Below are 21946 nucleotides of genomic sequence, written 5' to 3'. Positions count from 1 at the left end.
GGCGGCTCCTCTGGGTAGCGGGCACAGGGCAGGCCCGGCGGCTCCTCTGGGTAGCGGGCGCAGGGCAGGCCCGGCGGCTCCTCTGGGTAGCGGGCACAGGGCAGGCCCGGCGGTTCCTCTGGGTAGCGGGCGCAGGGCAGGCCCGGTGGCTCCCGGTGGCCGCCCCAGGCCGCAGAGGTTTCCCAACCCCGAGCTAGGCTGGAAACGTCTGGTCTCTTCGGCGGCTGGGGCCTGACTGAGTTCTGAGGGCCCGACTTTATACTTCCGGGTCGCTGCATGACCCCAGGTGGGCTCTTCCCCCTCCGGGGCGCCGGGGAGCAACAGCGACTCACTACAGGCCTATATAAACTGGTATCCTGCTTCTTCATTAAATGCCCCTTTGCGCTGCCCTAGAGCTTGGTATCCCTGCCTCCACCATGAGGCTAAGCTGGAGAATTGAGTTCCTGAAGGATTGGTAGGTAGAGGAAGAGCAGAGAGACAAGGGGGATGATCCAAGCGGGGTGGGAGAAGCAGAGGGGGTTGCTTCTTGCCCCTTGTCACAGACTCACAGGTCGTGCCTCCTCTTGGCCCCGTGCAGTCCATGGGGGGGACCCCCTTCAGTGCGACAGCCCTTCTCGGGACTCAACTCTCTCTCAGAGGTTAAGCCCCTCCTCCTCCTGGAACCACAGTTCTCTGAGCCTTAGCACGCCTGTCTCTCGCCATGAGCCCCCTCAGGGAGTCCACTCGCTCTGGACCCCGGGGCCTCCACTCCCAGAGGGAATAATGCCACCCTGTTCTCTAGACCAGAGCGACTCTCAGCCAGCGTAACACAGGAGGTTTATTGAGCGTCTGAACCCAGCACAGGAAACTCTCAGGGCCTCAGGCCTGGCCTCCCTCAGCACAGCACATCCAAGTCTCCTCTGCATCCAGGTGGGCTCTGCCTACTCCCTCTCTCCACCCCAGAGCCCCCCTGCTTCCCAGCTGGGCATCTGAGATCACCGGCCCCAAGCCCCACCTCTGTCCATTGTCTTCTATCCAGGTAAGCAGGGTTGCCTGGGCCTCCTCTCCTCTCTTCTGTCTTCTAGCCCCTTCTGGCTGTAATTGGCTGGTTAGGTCATTGGGGCCCTCTCTTTACAACCCATTGTCCTCCCACTGGCCAGAACCGGCTGTGACTCCTGAGCTGGGCCTCCGGGTCACCAGTTCGCCAGGTCACCAGTCGCTGGGGTATCCATTCTCCAGGCCATTGGCTGGGGTCCCAAGTTCCATCACAGGTCCTCTGTAACAACAAACTCCCTCTCCCATCACCTCGTTAAACCAGTAACACCCAGGGAAACTGAGTCCCACCCCGTCTGCATGCAAACCATTGAAAAAACAAGGAAAAAAACAGAAAATCTCCCACTTTGTTACACCACTGAGATTGTGTAAAGGGAGCAGGGATGGAACTTGAAAGAGTCGGGACTCCTGGGGTCTCACCCATGGTGTAGGAGGGGAGTGCTGTCTAGTGAGTTAGAACAGGGGTGAGGGTGGGAGTTGGGACTTCTGGGTTCTCTCCCCCATTCTGGGAGGGGAGTGGGGTCTAAGTGGGATAAGGAGGGGGGGGGGGGGGCGTGATAAAAAGTAAACAGGGAACTTAGAACAATACCAGAGAGAGGAGCACAGGGCAGTCCTGAGAAGCTGTCTGCTCCCTTTGCTAGCAACAAATCACCAGAGGAAATGAAAGTGCTGAGGCTGCTCCAGATCTGATTCTGCAGCCCCAGACCCAAACCCTTTCTCCTCCTTCCCCTTTCCCATGACCCCTTCAAGTTTCCCAGCCTGGCCAGAGTGCAAGCCGCCGGGGCCACGGTAGGAGACCCGCTCTAGGGATCCACGGAGAGACGTCCCTCTGAGACCTGGGTAAGGAAAGGCTCAGATCCCTCCAACTCAGCCCCGGGTCCCTCACAGCTCCCCTCCCCAGGCATGGTCCCTCTTGGGAGGAGTCCCCCAATACCCCAGCTTGCCCTCGATGGAGCTAGTGGATCCCCCAGGTAGATGACAGGGCCATGGCTCTGCAGAGGGTGCGGTCGGGGCTGTGCTGAGTCAGGGAAGATTTGGTAATGGACCAGCAGGCCCTGGGAGGTGGCTGTGAATGGAGCCTGCTGGCCCCATATCCCCACCAGTGTGGAGATACCACCCCCACATCCAGCTGCTCCAGCCCTGGATGGGAGATATCTTATTCCCACCCCACACAACCACCCCATCCCTATTCCCACATCGGTACAGCTGCACCCCACTTTGGTCTGTGGGGGTGTGGCCTGGGTTGGTCCTCTCTCTCCTACCCCCCACTGATTGGTCTAGTCAGAATTGGATTAGACCAACCCCTGCCCCAGAAACTCCCCCCCCCTTTTATCTCTCAATATCCTTGTCACGGAGTATGGGGGGACACAAGGCCCTGCACCCCCGGCTTCCTGCAATTCACCATGACTCTCAGCCAGCCAGTAAAGCAGAAGGTTTATTTAGACAACAGGAATACAGTCCAAGACAGGTCTTGCAGGCACAGACAACAGGACTCTCCCCCCCACAATTAGGTGCATCTTGGGGTCCCAGGGCACCACAGCCCCCTTGGGAGGTCAGAGCTCCATCTGCCTCCCAGCCATTCCACCAGCCAGCTCTGACACTCTCACGCCCCCAGCGTCTCCTCCCCCAGCCTTTGTTCAGTTTCCCGGGCCAAGGTGTCACCTGGCCTCTAACCCCTTCCTGGGTTCTCATGTTACATGCTCAGATATCCTCCCTTGGCCAGTCTCCCATCCCCCAATGCAGACCGTCTTAGCCAAACTCCCCTCTCAGCATTCAAAGACCACATTAAGAACAGTCCCAGTTCGTCACAATCCTGCAGACAGTTATTGAGTAGCACTGACATGTGGCCAATTAACCGAGGGCGTGGGGACATGGTTGCCAATTAGCAGGCGCTGTGGGTGAGGGGAGACGGGGAGGAAGCAGCTCCACCCCTACAGGAGACAAACAGGGATATCCCGCCCCCCAGGAAAGGGAATGCTCCACCCCCTCTGCAAGGGGAAGAAGGGGGAGGGGTTTTCACCCTGTCTCACTCTACTTATCTCCAGAGCTGGTCAGGAAACTTTTGACAAGATGGTTTCATGTCTAAAACAGCTGATTCATTTACATCAATGTTTTTCTGGGAATTTCACCAATTTCCTGACCCAAAAAAGTTTTTTGGGAAAAAAGTTGTGACATTGCAGATGAAAAAATCTGATTATTTCAGAACACCTTTTTTGGGGGGGAACAATTAAGCTAATTATCATTTGTAAAAACAATTAAAAAGAAATAAAAAGCAGGTGGTATTGAAAATGCCACATTTAGAAATGATCAGAACGGAGGGTTTTGATGAGGGTGGATTCTCCACCATGGGCAATTTTGGTAGCAGGGTGGGATTGTTTTGAAGAGATCTGCTCTAGTTCCAACAGGAATTAATTTGAGGACGTTCTCTGGCCTGTATTGTAAAGGTCAGACTCGATTATCACAATGGTGCCTCTGGCCTTGGAATCTATGATTGTCCTGAACCGATTTTTGGTTTTTGGTTCATGAAAACGTTGAGATTTCAAGATTTGGCTCCAATTCAGGATGGGACAATTTTTCAAAAGTTTCAAAAATTTGTGGCATGGGAAAAATGTTTTCTGCCCAGCTCTGCTAACCCCCTGCTCTCTCGCCTCACCAGCACTAACGGTGACAGTGGATCTGGGTTTGGATGTTGTAGGATGGAGGAGACCACAACCTTCCAGCTCCCCTGGGCCCACCCCACTTTTCCATATGTGAACAGCACCTTCAGGAATCCTTACCAGCACGGAGAAGAGAATGGAGCCCAGCGTGAATGGATAGGAGTTCTCTTTGCCATCCTCTTCAGTCTGGGATTACTACTCGGAGTAATGGGCAATGGCCTGGTTATCTTCATCGCCAGCTTCCGGATGACGAAGACGGTGGTCTCTATCTGGTACCTCAACCTGGCCGTGGCCGACTTCATCTTCACCTCCTTCCTCTCCATTGAGGTGGCCTATGCAGTGCTGAACTTCCACTGGCCCTTTGGCCGGACACTGTGTAAGATCCACAGTGCAGTGTCCTTTCTCAACCTTTTCGCCAGCGTCTTCCTCCTCACCGTCATCAGCGTCGACCGTTGCATCTCTGTGGCCCGGCCGGTCTGGGCCCACAACCACCGCTCACCCCGGCTGGCTTTCTGGGTGGCTGTGGCTGTTTGGCTTGCAGCTCTGGCTCTCAGTGCACCATATATCATTTTCCGGGACATTAGGAGCTTCCCGCTTGAAGGGGACAACACCATCTGCTACAACAACTACATCCCAATGGGAAACTTCACTAGTGAGGAGGTGGCCATGTTGGTGAAGCATCGACACCAGGCCATGGTGCTCACCTGCTTTGTTGCTGGGTTCTTGGTGCCATTTGCCATCATCCTGACCTGCTACGGAGTCATGGTGGCCAAACTGATGAGGAACCATCTGGTGCACTCTGGCAGGCCCTACAAGATCATGGTGGCCGTGGTGACGGCCTTCTTCCTCTGCTGGTTCCCCTACCACCTCTCTACCCTATTGGCCATGTCAGCCAAAGGGGTGAATCCAGCAATACAGGTTCTCCTTGATGTCGCGCTTCCCTTGGCCTACCTGAACAGCTGCCTCAACCCGGCCCTGTATGCCTTCATGGGCTGGAGCTGCAAGGACACGCTGTGGTGCGCTGTGGTCTTGGCCTTCCAGAGGGCCTTCAGTGAGGCTGAGACCCAGGCCATCCTCCCCAGCAAGAGCCAGGACAGCAGTAGATCAGAGGTGGAATTGACCCCATTATGATCAGTCTACTGACACCTCTCCCTTCCTCAAGCTGAGAATAGAAGCCCAGGAGTCCTGGCTCCCAACCCCCACCCCCCCCACTCTAACCCACTAGACCCCACTCCCCTGAGCCGGGGATAGAACCCAGGAGTCCTGGGTCCCATCCCCCCCCACTCTAACCTACTAGACCCCACTCCCCTGATCCGGGGATAGAACCCAGGAGTCCTGGGTCCCATCCCCCCCCCACTCTAACCTACTAGACCCCACTCCCCTGAGCCGGGGATAGAACCCAGGAGTCCTGGCTCCCTCCAGCCCCCTCCCCCAGCTCTAACCCACTAGACCCCACTCCCCTGAGCCGGGGATAGAACCCAGGAGTCCTGGGTCCCATCCCCCCCCCCCCACTCTAACCTACTAGACCCCACTCCCCGAGCTGGGGATAGAACCCAGGAGTCCTGGGTCCCATCTCCCCCCATTCTAACCTACTAGACCCCACTCCCCTCCCCTGAGCTGGGGATAGAACCCAGGAGTCCCTGCTCTATTCACCGGACCCCACTCCCCTCCCAGAGCTATTACCTAGCTTGGATGGAATCCTCTGTGAGGCAAACAATAAAGGCCTCAGTTTTAATATTGATTCTGGCAGTTTTTCTGAAAAGAGGAACCAGCAAGGAAAGAGAACCAGAACCTGCCACTTCCCCCAATTTACATTTGGCCACAGGATTGAGGAGACTCGGCCCTCTGGGGTCAGGAATTCAGTTCCCAGCCTATAAGCCAGGACTTCAGACCAGGAGTTTCCGATGCTGTAAAAAAATCCTGCATTTGCCTGTTTAGATGGTAAAATCTTTGGGACTGATGCCCAGTGCCCCTGCTCTGACCCACTAGCCCCCCTCTTTCCCAGATCTGGGAAAGAACCCCGGAGACCAAGGCCGGAAAGGATCATTGTGCTCAGACTCTCTGCTCCAGATGTTAATGAACCCTCCTGCACACACCCAGCTCAGCAGTTATCAGACCAATTCTAGTAATAAATCCTTGATTGCCTCAGTTTTTCCATTTCGCACCAATTCTAGTAATAAATCCTGTATTGCGTCAGTTTTCCCATTTCGCAGCAACTACTCAACAAGTACCACATGATTAGGGTCACATGCTGCCCGCGCTCCTCCACCGATTCCAAAATAGTGAAGCTCCCTAATTGCATTTTGAGCTCCCTCCAAGGAACACCGCCCCAAACCAGGAAAGATCCGTTCCTATTGTCTAGCCTCAACAAAACAACTTTGGTATACTCTCTTGAGCCATCAGTTTACCCATAAACAAATCTAGTGTTCTCCCTTGAACCATTGTTCTTTCCCTTCAAAGACGCCTACCCACGCTCAAGTAAGTGTTCTGATGCCTGGATCCAACATCTGCAACAGTTCCACTGCGACTTCATCTTCTCCTGACTGATCGTGCTGGAGGCTCTGCCTGACTCCAGCACTCCAGACCCTCAGCTACCATCACCCGCTGGGATCCCTGATTGATTCAAGCTTCACAGAGTGGTGAGAACCCAGCTCTCTCTCTCTCTCTCTTTAGGTATACCCTTCTGACCCTGACTTCTGTGGTCAGTTATGGTTTTATAAACCTTACTTTTGCAATCAAATTTAAGTTAGATTTAATATTATAACTGTTTTGTTTGTTTGGCTCCCCTTGTATGGTTATTACCTGGCAATAAATAACTTTAATGGTTAAGCCTGTTGCTCCTCTCAATCTCTCTCTCTCCCCCACCTCCTGGGTGTTTTTTGGTTTCCTCATTCACTCTGCAGCAACACTCCTTGTACCTAAGCTAAAAGATCTCTGAAATGCCCCCAAATCCTCTGGGGTTTGCTCATCAAGTGGGTTACTACCAGAACAACTGTAACATGAAAGTGGGGATAGGGACGTGCTGAACCTGGGACATATGAGGGTGGCAGCTTGAAAGTGCTACTCGACCCAGCCTGCTGAATCCAAGGGCCCATGAGGGGTGACAGCTTGGAAATGCTGCTCGACCCAGCCTACTGAGTCCAGGGACATCTAAGGGGTCAGCTTGGGAGTGCTGATTAACCCAGTCCTGAGAGAGAGAGAGAGAGAGAGAGAGAGAGAGAGAGAGAGAGAGAGAGAGAGAGAGAGAGAGAGAGAGAGAGAGAGAGAGAGAGAGAGAGAGAGAGAGAGAGAGAGAGAGAGAGAGTTTTTCATTTGGGGGGGAGGGATAGCTCAGTGGTTTGAGCATTGGCCTGCTAAACTCAGGGTTATGAGTTCAATCCTTGAGGGGGCTACTTAGGGATCTGGGGCAAAATCAGTACTTGGTCCTGCTAGTGAAGGCAGGGGGCTGGACTCAATGACCTTTCAAGGTCCCTTCCAGTTTTAGGAGATAGGATATCTCCATTAATTTTTTTTGCGGGGTGGGGGGAGGGCTGGAAGAACCCAGCCTGGGGAACCGAGGTCATGCAGGATAGCTCCATTGAGAGGGAACTTGCAGCAGGGAGAAGTAGAGCGCCATATGAGAACACAAGTGACACAAGCAGTAGATTGATAAAAGTACAGAACCCCCGCCTCCTCCCCCCAGAAGAGTAAACCTAAGAAATGAGCGTACCCCAAAGTAACGGGCAAAGCTGGTAACAAATCGGTGGAGGAGCGCGGGCAGCATGTGACCCTAATCATGTGGTACTTGTTGAGTAGTTGCTGCGAAATGGGAAAACTGAGGCACAGACTGTCTCTTCCTTTTTCAGACTAAGCTCCTTTAGCGAGGTCTCCCTCTCACAGAATATTTGGTAACGTCCTGTAACTTTTAAGTTAAGAATCATTAGAATAACTGTAGGACCATGCAATAAGGAGTTAAAGAGTTGTGCCTTAAAAGTAAAGATTTTGTGAAAGTGAAAGAGCTTTTGGTAGGGATCATTAGTGAGATCAGGGAAGTAGAGATGGCTGGAAAACCCCCCGTGGCTGCTCGCTTGAGACAGGAGAAAACCAACAGGTTAGAGAGATGGGTAACGAAGAAGGGGAAATGCCCCTGGGAAAGCGGATCCTTTAAGGGTGAGAATCCCCTGACTGAAGCGAGTCTGAGCTTTGAACAATATTGCAGAACCTTTAAGCCACAGGGTAGCACAAAGGATGCGGCTGCTGCCTGGGCATTATTTTATGCATGTCCGGACATGGCTGAAATGGTAAAGGGAAGGCAGGAACTGGAGCTAGAGAAGAAGCAGTTACACCAGCGTTTGAACAAATGTGAGACAGACGGGTGTGAATTGATAGCAGAAAAGCTTCAAACGGTGACTCTATGTAGAAATATGCAAGAGGAGAGAGACAAGGCCAGCAGGAATGCAGAACAGTATAAGAAAGAGTTAACACACAAAACAATGTTGTTAGAAGAAGCGAGAGCAGCAACTCGCTTCCTGGCAGATGAGAATAAGGCAGCCAAGGCAGCAGCAGGACATCAGGCATGTGAGCAGAGGTTAGTAAATTGTGTGCCCAACTTAGTGCCCATAAGGGGGGTGGTAGCGGCTGTAAGGTTGTGATTTGCAGCCCTCTGGGAAAATCGAGAAGCGCCCTGATGCTGACCCCCAAAACCCATTCAACCTGATTGGCCACACAGGCATAATGTTGCCCCTGTTTCCACAAGGGAGGTTAAACACATAGTTGCAGAAGCCGATCTCCCCACAACAGAGCTGGCCACGGACATAGTAGATGGTCTCCTAGTCACGCCAAGGCTATTGCGGAGAGACGGGGGCCACTGAACCGTGACACAACCGTTGCATGGCTGGCTCGTGTTCGGCAAATGTACCCCTCTGCTGACAGCATGGACTTAACCCAATTGGCTCAGTTATGCACCTCTCCTTGTGATGCGGATGCTCTGGACATAGGCATAGGTTCTTGGGAGCGGACTGCCATTGGACTCCGGAAATGGGTGATAAGTACTTTCAAAATATTACTGCCTGTTTCTTCCCTCAAGAAACTATATATAATGGAAGAGCAGACACCAGAAGAGGCCCCCGAAGCTTACCTATTTCAAAAATAGATGCTGGCAGCTCTCTGATTCATTCCCCCAGACAGAAGAGAATGGGATTATCACTTCCCATTATCAGGGACTCGAATTAGTACAGAGCACTTATGCAGGACTAAATTCTCAGACAAAACTGACCATGGGGGCTGTGGATATAGAACACCTAACCTGGAGTGAACTAGTGGCAAAAATCAAACAGGCAGGGGACTTGCTACAAGAGACTGGCATCTTAAAAAGACAAATCAGCAAAAAGACTATCACAGAGCCAGTACAGGCCATTAGATTTGTGAATAATGGCCCTCACCCTTCCAGTCGCCCTCCCAATGATAACCCCACTGCCTCCCACAACCCTGGGCAGCGCCGACCCAAGGAGACCCTTAGGAACGTGATTTGGATGGAGCTGGTGAAGTTAGGGGAGGATATGGGAAAATATGATTGTCAGTCCCTCAGCATCCTGATTAATGCTTTGTCTCAGGTCATGTGGAGAATAGAGTTAATGCAGGGAGCCCCCCGCCGGCCCACTGCTCCGGTATGGAGTGTGTTCCCCACGCCCACTCCCTGTCAAAACCAGACCCCTGCCCCCTCCTCTGAGTGGAGGCTCTCGAGGGAGTCGGCCGAGCAGTAGGGGTGCCCGGGTCCCTGCGGGCCTCCCCAGCTGATCGCAAGCCTTCAGAGCGATGTATGGGGGAGACCCACTGTCAGGGCTACAGTGGGGAACCCAGGGATATTTGCCCAATTGCTAGTGGACACCAGAGCATCAGTAAACGTTCTAAGTCCTCGGTGGATCTCCGGAAGGAGACCCACTGATGAACAGGAAAGAACTGACACCTGGGTGACTCACACAAAGGGGCATCAGAAAAATCACTCAGAAGAGGCACATTGGAAGAACAGAGCTGATGCCTTAGCCAAAGCTGCTGCTACTAGTAACCACACTAGAGACACAGACCAGGTAGAACAAATAGAGGCAGGAACTACCCGGGGAAAAACTTTAGGCAAAGGAATAGATACCTTGGGCTTAAGTACCCTTCAAGATGGGGATACAGAAATCCAGTCCTTAGCCAGGACAGGGAAAGATCCCACAGTGGATGCAGGTGGTCAAAGGCACTGAATAGTCCCCAGCCAGGTACAGAGGGACCTGATTCAGTTTGTGCATGAGCAAGGGCATAGAGGAAAAGAGGATACTTTAAATAGGGTTAAAGATACAGGGTGGTGACCAGGCATGAAAGCAGATATAGATCAGTTGTGTGATAATCGTCTGCAGTGCGCCATGGTTAATACTGATTGCCAGGTTAAAAAAAATGCATTGGGGCACCAAAGAATAGAGGGTGCCTGGTCCCGGATTCAGACAGATTACATAGGTCCTTTACCCACCACCAGTAGAGGGAATAAATACTGCCTGGTAATAGTAGATCCCTTCTCCAAATGGATGGAAGCCATCCCTACTAAAACCAACCCTGCCTCGGTCTATGGCTAAGAAGCTCTTTAACATGGTTTTCTCAAGAATGGGAATTCCCAGAGTAATTGATTCAGATTTGGGATCCCATTTTGTGGGAGATGTTCTGCAAGAGCTATGTAAGGCTTTCGGCATTAAGCACTGTTTCCACATAGCTGGACACCCTGAATCCTCTGGACAAGTTGAATGAACCAATCGCACACTAAAGGAAGCTTTGAAAAAACAAATAAAGAGCTCAGGGAGGGATTGGGATGAAAAGCTATGAATCATCTTAATGGCTCTAAGGCGATACATGGGTACACTCCCTTTGAAGTTATGACTGGAAGGCAAATGCGCATGCCTGAAAGATGGTGGTTGGGAGTGGAGCTGCCTAGTGCCTGGGAAGGGAAGGTGGGAACAGATGAATGGGTACAAACCTTAGCAGAGACGATAGCTGCTTTACACAAGTGAGTGGCAGCACAGCTAGGCATAGTACAGCAAAACATGGACAAAAAACTAGGCTGGGGAAAACCTCCTTAATATGGGTATTAGGCCAACCAGAAGGTTGGACAGAAGGTTTTCAGCAAAGGAGCACTCTGTGACACAAACCTGGGATGGCCCCTGCTCTGTTGTGAATCGGGCCAGCCCCACAGTTTGTCAGGTAGAAATCCTGAATGGAAAAAATGGGAAACCCTGGCGGAAATGGTTTCATTCCTCACAGCTCAAAGAGTGGAAGGGTAAACCACCTGACCCTCAAGGAATAGTATAACTGTCTTCTCCATCCTGCCAGCAAGAAGGAACGGCTTGGGGCTATTGGAAAATATGCGTCGGGTGGGCTGGTCAGTGCCTACCCCGATGTTGAGACAGGAAAAGGCCAGAGAAGTCTTCGACATATTATGGCTACCCTCACGTAGGTCACTGCTTCATGTTTACTCTGCAATATTGGTCCCAGACTCCCCCACTATATACGGGGGGAGTGTGGGAGTTTGTTCTCTCTTCTCTGTTCTCACAGGTCCCGTACATGAGCCATGACATCCCAATGGTGCACCAGTCCCTGCTGTTCATAAGTGTTTGGAGTTTAATGCGGTCCAGGCTCTATGCTGATCCTGTGATCCCTCTGAACCTCTGAAGGTGCTTGCCAGCTGGAGCCCAGGAAGTAAAATTGCTGTGCCACATGCATGGATTCTATGAGAATGGGAGCAACCCCCGGGCCCTGTAGTGTCGCTACCAGTTCTATGCTGTCGGCAACTCCTCGGGTTGCCCCTGAGAAAGCATTGCCAATTGCACGCAGAGTGCCACTGGAGAGTCACTCAAGTTTTGTTACCACACCAGACTCCATCCCATTCTTCTGGAAGCCGTTGTGGTCTCGAATGGGATGTACACCATCAAACACACCCAGTGACAGCCTCCTGGGTGGCGGAAGGTGCAGGGTAGCCCTGGTTTCCTCTGCTGTTTGGGGAGCAACCATGCCCCTACGTGTCATCATTGTCGTCGGAACCCAGACACCTCCGTTACTCGGAGTTGAACTGCGGCTGTCTCTGATCACGCCAGCAGGCAAGAATATCACATGGTTCCTCGTAAATGGGGAACCGCTGAACTGGACTTTAGCTGGACATGACCTGATTCAGCAAGGTCCCCCAGACTGGGTAGTTCCATTAAAGGGCACACATTGTGACAAGCTCATGCCAACAATTTGGTTTAAATTCTATGGGCACATTGCCATTTCAGAGGGATTCCATGAGCCCGGATTGTACAGAATGGAACTGGGTCAACAACAAGAAACAGTTTTAAATTTTGACCCTCTGATCACAAACCTTGCTCCCCTCTGATATTTAAGAACCCCAATTTCAGGACCCCATACGTTGAAATTGGATCAACAAGAACATTTGGTTCTTCAACCTCAGACTTCTCGGAAGGAGGTTCAAATCCACTTAGAGGGCATGAATATTCTTCACATTGCACCTGTATGCGCTTCCTTGATTGGAACTAGCCTTAAGGGGTTGGGATGAATGGGTAAGAATGTGGCAAGGGGCCAACCATGTAAATAGAGTAAAAAGGGAATTAAGTGATTGGATTTCACCTGTAAGAACAGGAATCTCTTTAGTTGATGCCACAAACATAGAAGTTCTGGCTAATAAACTATTATATGCCACTGAAAATATAGGAAAGATGGGAACCCCATTAACAGCATCTTTGAAACAGTTAAGTGCGGAACAGCAGTTAATAAGTAAGGTATTTCTGTGTGGGAAAGATTCATAGAAAGAGATGAAGAGTTAATGATGTCTGGTGTACAATCTCTCCAGAATAATGTCTCATTGACTTCAGCGTGTGAACAAGCTCAGGCTCTCACCCAGAACGTAATCATGGGAATGCTTCAGCAAGCCATAGCAGGACAAATTCCCATGGATGCAATCAACTTGATTCGGCCCCATGTAACAGAGGAAGAATTAGTCCTCTGGCCCTGGTGGAGACTAGTTAATGTTCGTACAATCACCACCAGCAAAGCTTGCAGTTATTCCTGATAACATTGGCAGGCAAAGAAATTAGAGTAATCCACCCAGTAGGCTCACAGGGATTACAGATTAATGATAACTCAGTAATGTACCAGAGATCCTAACACTTGGGCCTGGCAGAAAGATAATGTGTGGAACACAGTAAATGTAAAGGGGTGTAGGAGAAAAGAAGGTTTGGGCTCTATCTGTGAAGACCAAGCATTGGAGGAACATGATCAATGCTTCTTCCCACAACCTGGGAATAAGTCTCACTGTTCCTTCGATGTTATCCAGGAAGAGGGGTCTGTTATTGCCTATGTTGGTAAAGCATGTGTATGTGTGTAAGAATGAGATGTTATATTGTATTGATTAATGGACATTGGATTCAACCCATGGAGCCTTACGTTAATCGCTGTTTCTGTATCGTAACCACTATTGTTAGTTGTGATAGTAAGTTTACTGTGCTTATATGGACTGTACAACATTTAAATGCCTATCCTGAGCTCTACAAGGAGGTTTCCCCCATTTCACTGCCATTAAGGGATTATTACCGCATCCCTCTTTATAAGCTGAGCTGCAGAGGCTCCGAACGTTGGGGGAGAATGGCAAACTCGAGATTCAGCACCACAATCAGGAGATCTCTAAGCTAGGGGCTACAGTTAAAAACACAGGCCATCACTCCTGGTGGGAGACTTTGCTTGGGTGGAGCCCCAGTGCAACAGGTCTTTTGAATATCATGCTTCACCCCATTGTGGTGATCATCAGTTTCCAAATTATACTAGCAATTGGTCTGGTTCTACTGGTTTGCTGGATCCAGCGACTGATGTGGCAGCTGCAATGGATTGAAGATCAGACCTGGTACCATGGAGTAAGGATGTGATGGGGATACTCGCTCAGCGCAAGCACCCCAGCAACGCATGGACTTGTTACCTAGGAGCGCTGTGTTCTTGGGAAACCAGGGTGCAGTACCCAGCCTGTCTGACTCACAAAAGACCCCCCACAGCCTCTGCTTGAACCAAAACTGATCAGAAGAAAGACTTACAAAAAGCAATGAAAAGGCCATGGAGGACACACCTAAACCCCTCTGGAAAAGGGTGACATAATTAAGGAAATTTGCATTGAAGATGGGACAAGGAGGCATCTCCATTAGCATACAGAATGGAGAACAGAGATTGCAAGGCAAGAAACGCACTGAACTCTGGGACCAGAAAAGCAGGGAAGCAGTGCATGATGGGGGATCTCTGCTCCGGATGTTAATGAACCCACACCTGCACACACCCTGCTCAGTACTTATCAGACCAATCCTAATAATAAATCCATTATTGATATCCAAAATAGTGAAGCTCCATAACTGCATTGTGAGCTCCCTCCAAGGAACACCGCCCAAAGCCAGGAACGATCAGTTCCTATTGTCTAGCCTGAACAAAACAACTTTGGTATACTCCCTTGAGCCATCAGTTTACCCATAAACAAATCTAGTGTTCTCCCTTGAACCAATTGTTCTTTCCCTTCAAAAACGCCTACCCATGCTCAAGTAAGTGTTTTGATGCCTGGATCCAACATCTGCAACAGTTCCATTGGGACTTCATCTTCTCCTTACTGATCGTGCTGGAGGCTCTGCCTGACTCCAGCACTCCAGACCCTCAGCTACCACCACCTGGGATCCCTGATTGATTAAAGCTTCACGGAGTGGTGAGAACCCATCTCTCTCTCTCTCTCTCTCTCTCTCTCTCTCTCTCTCTCTCTCTCTCTCTCTCTTAGGTATAGCCTTCTGACCCTGACATGTGTGATCAGTTATAGTTTTCTAATCCTTACTTTTGCAATCAAATTTAAGTTAGATTTAATATTATAGCTGTTTTGTTTGTTTGGCTCCCCTATGGTTATTACCTGGCAATAAATAACTTTCATGGTTAAGCTGGTTGCTTCTCTCTCTCTCTCTCTCTCTCTCTCTCTCTCTCTCTCTCTCTCTCTCTCTCTGCAAGTTCTGGTGAGGATGAGTCACTAGAAAAAAATGGAGAATTTGACTCGCATGTTAATATATTTTTGATGAATGTGTTTTCCAAAGGAAATCTGCCTTTTTTGAGAAATTCACAATTTTGTGAAACAGAATCACTCCCCCTCTTCCCAAATAAGCCATTTGCAGCATTGGTACCTATCATGATTTTATCACAATTCACACCATATTTCATATAACCTCCAGCTCCTGGAAACAACCTCAGCTTTCATTGAAAAAAAATTGTTTCTAGCCATTGTAGTTGCCAAGAACAAAGGGGAGTGGGGTCTAATGGGTTTGAGCAGTGTAAAACCTGACCATTTCTGTGTCTATGTTCTCATCTTTTCATTGAGACAGGGATAGAACCCCAGAGTTCTGACTCCCAGTCTCCCTGCTCTAACCCACTAGACCCCACTCCCCTCCAAGAACCAGGCATGTAACCCAGGAGTCCTGACTGCCAGCCCTGGCTCCTTCACAGTCTGCTCTCCGCAATCCCCAGAAAGCTCGTCATCCTCAGTGGAGTTTTCCCAGGGGCCACGTCATGATACGTAATCAATACAACCTCCATCTCTGCTTCCCTTGGTGAGAAGGGCCGGGGCCATGCCAGGACGTGGCTGTGTCCCAGCAGGGCCCCACAAAACAGCCCCAGATGTCAGCCTTCATCTCTTAGAACCATGATGCTGATTCTGCACATCAAGAGGCACTGAGGTCCAGGGCTGAGCCAGGCGATTGGGTGGGGGGGAACCACATGACCTTCAGATCACAGCAGCAAATGCCCAAAGATTCTGAGGCTTTGCAGAGGCTGTTGGACCCAACCCCCATCTGCACCTTCCCCCCGCCCAGCAAAACCCACATAAGAACAGCTTCCTGCCCCCAGACAGAGACCATCTCTGTGAGCCATGTCGAGCACCCGGGATTGACTCTGTGATGCCACAGCCACCTGAGGCACAGGTAAGAAAATGATCCTCCTTGCCAGCTCTTTCTCTTCCCCTCCCCATTTTGAAGGAGACCCCCCCCGCTTCCGTCATCTGGATTAGCCCTCCCCTTGCATCCCTTCCCCTCCTTCAGTCCTTGGTTGTCTTTGGGAACCTCTCAGTCTTTGCAAAAGTGGTTGATTAATTTCTTCCTGGCCACTCCCAGCTCAGTCTCCCTCTGGTTTTCTGTATCCAGTGGGGACATTTCCCTCTCTTTCTCACTCCCTGCCTTGGAGACTTGAATTGACATCCCTTGACCAAACAGATACCAATTTTGATATGTGAGGTTCAGTTAATTTCATCCAGACTGTGCAGAGTTAGTGATATCCAAAGACCCTTCCTATTCCACTTTCCACTGTCTTGCTGCTGTGGTTATGATCTCTTCCTCTCTCATTCCTTGCTTTGGATGCTTTGTCAATGGCCCTTTGTGAAATAGAAGCCAATTTTGAGTTGAGGCAGTCAGTTAACTTCTTTTCAGGATTGGTGGAGCTTGTTGTCTCTGCAGACACTCCATGCTCCGTCTCCCTCTGTCCGTCAGCATGGATTAGCAATCGATGGTGTGGAGTGGTATGGGTGAGGAGGGACAGGTATGTTCAACCTGGCACACGTTATCTTGTATCCCTTTGTTAAGCAAAGGCAGATTTGGTGCTGAGCTAGGTTGGTTTCCCAGGAGGCTGCTGCACCAGTGATGCAAAATCTAGACCTTTCCTTAGTGCAGTTCGTTGATTTACAGCATGAACATACATGTCCTTAATTCACAAATGCAATTCTTTTCTAGATAGGGATCAGCCAATGTTACCAGTGCCCCATGCCCACGGAGCAGCTCTGTTAGGTCTCGCTCTCTCTCTCTGTCGCTGCTGGAATATAGCTGCTAAAAGACAATGCTCTTTGTTTCCGACTCATCTCATGGACTCTTCATCTGCCCCAAATTCCTCTCGTAAAACCTGATGTGGAAAGACAGCTGGAGTATTCATTAACAGAGCTTATCGGGAAATGGGGGTTTTCTCCAGGGAAAATTTCAATGAAGGGGGTGGGGAATTGCTTTCATCAACCTTTTCTGCAGAAAAAAATTGATCTTTGGTTGGAAAAACAGAGAGAGAGAGAGAGAGAAGCAACTGAAAGCTGAACTGTGTGTGTGTGGAGGGGGAGAGGGGTGGACGGCAAACTGAACATTTCTGGCTAAAATATTTAGGCCAAGAACTACAAAAAACAAACTAAACAAAAAAGTTGGCTGAAAACTGCAAAAAGCTCAAACTATTTTTGGATTAAATTTGTTGATTTTCAGTTTCCCCACTACAAAAAATCCTTTTTTCACACTTTCTGACACCTCCCATGAAAATTTTCCTTTCCTCAAAACCCAGTTTCCCACTGAAAATATGTTTTGTCCAGCTCTATTACGCCTCCTTTTATGCAACTGATCTGCAACAGGCAAGAGCCTTAGAAAGCTTGTGTGATAAATAAAAGGCGGGGGGGGGGGGGGGGCGGGCGGGGGGAGCTCCCTTTGATGGATACCCAACCAGCCAGTTAGTTGTAAAATCTCTCTTGGTAGCTGTTCTTTACTTGCTTTACCTGTAAAGGGTTAAAAAGTCCCCCAGGTTAAAAAAAGAAAAGAAAGTGGGCACCTGACCAAAAGAGCCAATAGGAAGGTAGAACTTTTTAACCCTTTACAGGTAAAGCAAGTAAAGAACAGCTACCAAGAGGGATTTTACAGCTAACAGGCTGGCTGGGTGTCCATCAAAGGGAGCTACCCCTCCCTTCATTTATCACAGCTTGCCTGCCCATTGAGACAAAAGAGGTTGCTTCTCTGTTTAAAGCCCTATAACAGAGTCATTGATTCTAAACCCAAAGGGGACCACTGAGATAATCTAATCCAGGGGTTCATGTACCCCTGGGGGTATGCAGAGGTCTTCTGGGGGATACATCAATTTATCTAGAATTTGCTGAGTTTTACAACCGGCTACACAAAAAGCACTAGCAAAGTCAGTACAAACTGAAATTTCATACAGAGGAAATGAGAAAGTCAGCAATTGTTCAGTAGTTGTGTGCTGGGATGCTTTTGTATTTGTATGCCTGATTTTGTAAGCAAGTTGTTTTTAAGTGAGGTGAAACTTGGGGCTATGCAAGACAAATCAGACTCCTGCAAGGGGTGCAGTAATCTGGAAAGATTGCGAACCACTGATCTAGTCTGACCTTCTGTTTAACAGAGGCCAGAGAACTTCCCCCGAACAATTCCTGTTTGAACTAGAGCAGATCTTCTAGAAAAACATCCCGCCTTGATTTAAAAATAGCCATTGTTGTAGAACCCACCATGAGCCTCGGTACATTGTCCAAATGGTTAATTCTCTTGGCTGTTAAAAAATTGCACCTAGTTTGAATTTCTCTAGCTTTAAACTTCCAGCCATTGGATTCTGTTCTACTCGCCATTGGATCCTGTTCTTCTAGGTAGACAGGTACTTACAGACTGGAATTAGCTCACCCCTTAACCATCTCTTTGAAAGTATAACGTTATCTTTTGCCATAACATTGTATTTGCACTCTGGTTTTGTGTTTTATTGTTCAGTCCAGAGTGGCCTTAGAACCAGAACTGATTGACAGTTTTTGACCAAATTTTTTTTCCATTGGAAAATACAATCTCGTCGAACTCAAAGTATTTCACAAAAGCCGTTCAATTCTGATGACATTTTTCAAGGATGAAATTCAAAGGGAAATGATTTTTTTTCATTTTGTCTCAAATTGCAGTTTTGGTTTCATTTTAGTTTCTTGAAAGCGGAAGTAATCTTGCTTTCCAGTTTGGATTTGGGGATTTCACAAAAAAATGTTCCATTTTCAACGGCATTATTTTTTTAACTGAAAATGTCGATTGAAAATTTCTAGCCGCAATGAAACATTTTATCTTCCTTTCAAACTGCTATTTTCATTTTGTTTCTGTTTTAAAATGTCAAATAACTTTGGCTTTCGACTTTCAGCTTCAGGATTCTTTGTGGCCATTGGAAAAAATGAAAAGTAGAAAAGAGATAGTGGGGAAAAAAATATTTTGGTTTTTTCCCCTCCCCACTTTCCCTTGCTTTTCTACGTTTCATTTGCTTTCTTTTTCCTTCTGCATTACCAGAGCTGCTGTGCTTAGACCGCCTCTGACCTGTGGAGCGTATATCAGTGCCGCAGCTCTGCAGAAGTTTTCATCCATATTCATGATCCACTTCTGTCCTGTCTCTCTCTCCATTATTAAGACTTCACATTTGTTCCTTCTTTGTTTGCTCTGTCCCAGAACTGCACAGCCTCCACTTATCCCCAGACGATGGCCTATGAAGAAGCTGCCCATCTTCATGCCATAGCTCCTTTGGAGACAATACACCTAGTTTTCATGGTGCTCTGCACCCTGGCCTTCCTCCTCGGTGTGATGGGGAATGGATTCATCATCTTCATCACCAGCTGCCGGAAGAAGAAAACAGTTGATGCCATGTGGCACCTGAACATGGCCATTGCTGGATTTATCTTCACCGTCTTCCTGCCTCTCATGGTGGCCCAGGTGGCCCTGGGCTTCCACTGGTATTTGAGAAGCGTCCTGTGCAAGATAACCAACATTATCACCTCCCTCAGCATGTTCTCTAGCAGCTTCCACCTCACGGCCATCAGCGCCGACCACTGTGTCACCACAGTTTACCCCGTGTGGGCCCAGAACCACCGCACAGTCCATCTGGCCTCCCTGGTCACACTGGGCATCTGGATTCTGGCTGTCGCGGTCAGCTGGCGCTACCATGGCCTCTGCTCTGATCAGAGTCTCTTGTTAAGTGAGAGTGGAGAAGCAGCCAACGTCGCTATCCGGTTCCTGGTTGGGTTTCTGGTCCCACTAGCCTTGATCAGCATCTGTTTGGTCACCCTGGCTGCCAAACTGGGCCAGAAACGGGTGGCTTGGGCCAAGAAGCGCCTCCAGAGCTTCCTCATCTTGAACGTCATTTTATTCCTCTGCTGGTCTCCATATCACATCATTGCCTTCCTGCAGACCTCACCCAAAGCACCATCTCCAGAGACAACAGAGTCCCTGGAGACTGGGACCGTCTTTGCTCATGGCCTGCTCTGTTTCAACAGCTGCTTCTACCCCTTCTTCTACCTCGTCAGGCGTCAGCATTTTGTTGGCTGTGGGAGACAGAAGCAGATCTGTCGAACCCCAGTCAATGTGGGATCAGAGCTGGTCGAATTGGAGGCAAATAGATAGGGAGCCACTTTCCTAGAGGAGAATAGTGATTTTGATTCTTTGGGGTCATATCATCGGTTACTTGTGACAATCAATTTTTGTACTGGCCCAATTTTTTTTTGTCAGAACACCCTATTTTCAGAAATTGATTTTCTTTTTTGAGTGAAATTAATTAGAGTTTGTTTCAGCAGCATTTTTTGAAGATGTTCAAAAGAAATTATTGTTAAAAAATTGCGTCTCTCCATGTCTGCATTTTTGGTGTTTTTTCTTCCATGGTGGGTCTTCCTCTTCTTTTGGTAGCATCTTCATTGTCATTTTCAGCCAGCACTCAACTCTCCCTGTCTTCGGTGTTGTACTGAAAACTGTGTCAAACTGACAAGCTGTCACTTTAAATCCTGAGGGGTTTCCTGGTTCAGTGGGCAAGCTCAGTAGGGGAACACGCACAAAGTCAGTCTGCAGAAAGCCAGCTATGGTGAGGTGACTGGTGTCTCTCTGCCTAAGGGAGCAGCCTGTTTTGTCTCTGTTATTTGGCGGCCTTGTGTGGGTTCTGGATTATCAAAAATAAAGTCATGTTATACTGCAAATTCCAGCAGTCGTCTTTGATATTTTTCTCTAACATCTCTTGAATGCAACATTTAGACATCGGTCAAAACCAAAAGATGAAAGCCAGCCCCATTAATGCCAACAGCAAAATGCCTATTGACTTTAGTGAGTCAGGATTTCTTCCCAAGATCTTTTTCATGTTCATATATTCATAGCTTCTCAGGCCAGAGGGGACCATTGTGATCATGTAGTCTGACCTGTACAGCACAGGCCAGAGAACGTATCTGAATTAATTCCTCGTTGAATGACAGCAGATCTTTGAGGAAAAAAAATCCCATCCTGATTTTAAAATTGCCAATGATGGACTATCTACCATGACTCTTGAGAAGTTGTTCCAATGATTAATTCCCCTCACTGTTAAAAATTTATGACTTATTCAGAGAAGAGCCATGAGCATGATTAAAGCACAGGAAAATATGGCTTATAGTGAGACACTCAATCTATTTAGTTTCACAAAGAGAAGTTTAATCACAGTCAACAAGAATCTACACGTGGAACAAATATTCAACAACAGGCTCTTTAATCCAGCAGAGGAAGGTCTGTCATGTCCAATGGCTTAAAGTTGAAGCTAGACAAATTCAGACTGGAAATAAGGTGTCAATTTTTAATGGTGAACATAATTAACCATCAGAACAATTTACCAATGGGTGTGGTGGATTCTCCATCATTGACTATTTTTAAAGCAAGACTGGATGTTTTCCTAAAAGATCTGCTCTAGGAATTAGCTTGGGGAAACTCTATGGACCATACTGAGGAGGAGATGAGATGAGATGATCACTATGACACCTCGGCACCCCAATAGTCACTGCTGTCGTGTAATTAGGATATGTTTTGTACAAAGTATGTCTTGTGAGGTATTGTTCTAAAAGTCTTGATCTGCTAGACATTAATATCTTGTTATATTGTATGAGCTATCATCCTACATGAAGTTATGAAGTTTGGCTATGTATGTGTTACTGAAACATGTTGTGAGGTTGAAAACACCCACAAGCAGCCTTTCAGGTACAACAGTAAAAAGGCCAAACAATGTTAATGGCTTACTGAGGAAATGCACACAAGCACAAGGGCTACCCCAGGAATTGTGTGCAATAGAAACCTCTCGGCGATAGCACTACACAATGGGAACTGTTTCACCCAGGTCACAGCAAAAGAGCTTTCCAGCAAGTGGGAAGAAAATATAAAAGGGGGACAATGACATCATGATGGTACCTCACTCTCGCTACAACAACACACCTGGAAACACCTGAGAAACAAGGACTGAACTGTGGGAAGTGATGGTCCCAGGCTAGAGGGATTTTTAGCCTGTGTATAAAAAACTGGAAAAAACAAGGCAACTTGTGCCTTAAGAATTTGCCAGCCTGTTTATCACTCAGTGTGAGAATTGGCTAATTCATATCCTACCTATTTAGTGTGTTAAGCTCAGTTTGTGGTTTTTGTTTATTTAGGTAATCTGCT

General features: G+C 48.5%; 2 protein-coding genes across 2 annotated transcripts; both read left to right on the top strand.

The window, feature by feature from the left end:
• Window positions 1–3728: 3728 nt before the first annotated feature.
• LOC135892769 (chemerin-like receptor 1) lies at window positions 3729–4820 on the top strand. Its single transcript, XM_065420565.1, has one exon. The coding sequence runs from the start codon at window positions 3729–3731 to the stop codon at window positions 4818–4820; it is 1092 nt and encodes a 363-aa protein (XP_065276637.1).
• A 14171-nt stretch (window positions 4821–18991) lies between these two features.
• On the top strand, window positions 18992–19909 carry LOC135892362 (chemerin-like receptor 1). Its single transcript, XM_065420090.1, has one exon. It carries the CDS (start codon window positions 18992–18994, stop codon window positions 19907–19909), a length of 918 nt encoding a protein of 305 aa, XP_065276162.1.
• Window positions 19910–21946: the final 2037 nt, after the last annotated feature.

This window comes from Emys orbicularis, chromosome 20 (assembly GCF_028017835.1).
Source record: "Emys orbicularis isolate rEmyOrb1 chromosome 20, rEmyOrb1.hap1, whole genome shotgun sequence".
NCBI classification, from domain to species: domain Eukaryota; kingdom Metazoa; phylum Chordata; order Testudines; family Emydidae; genus Emys; species Emys orbicularis.
The sequence above is the reverse complement of the archived record's forward strand: the minus strand, read 5'-3'. Positions and strand labels throughout refer to the sequence as shown.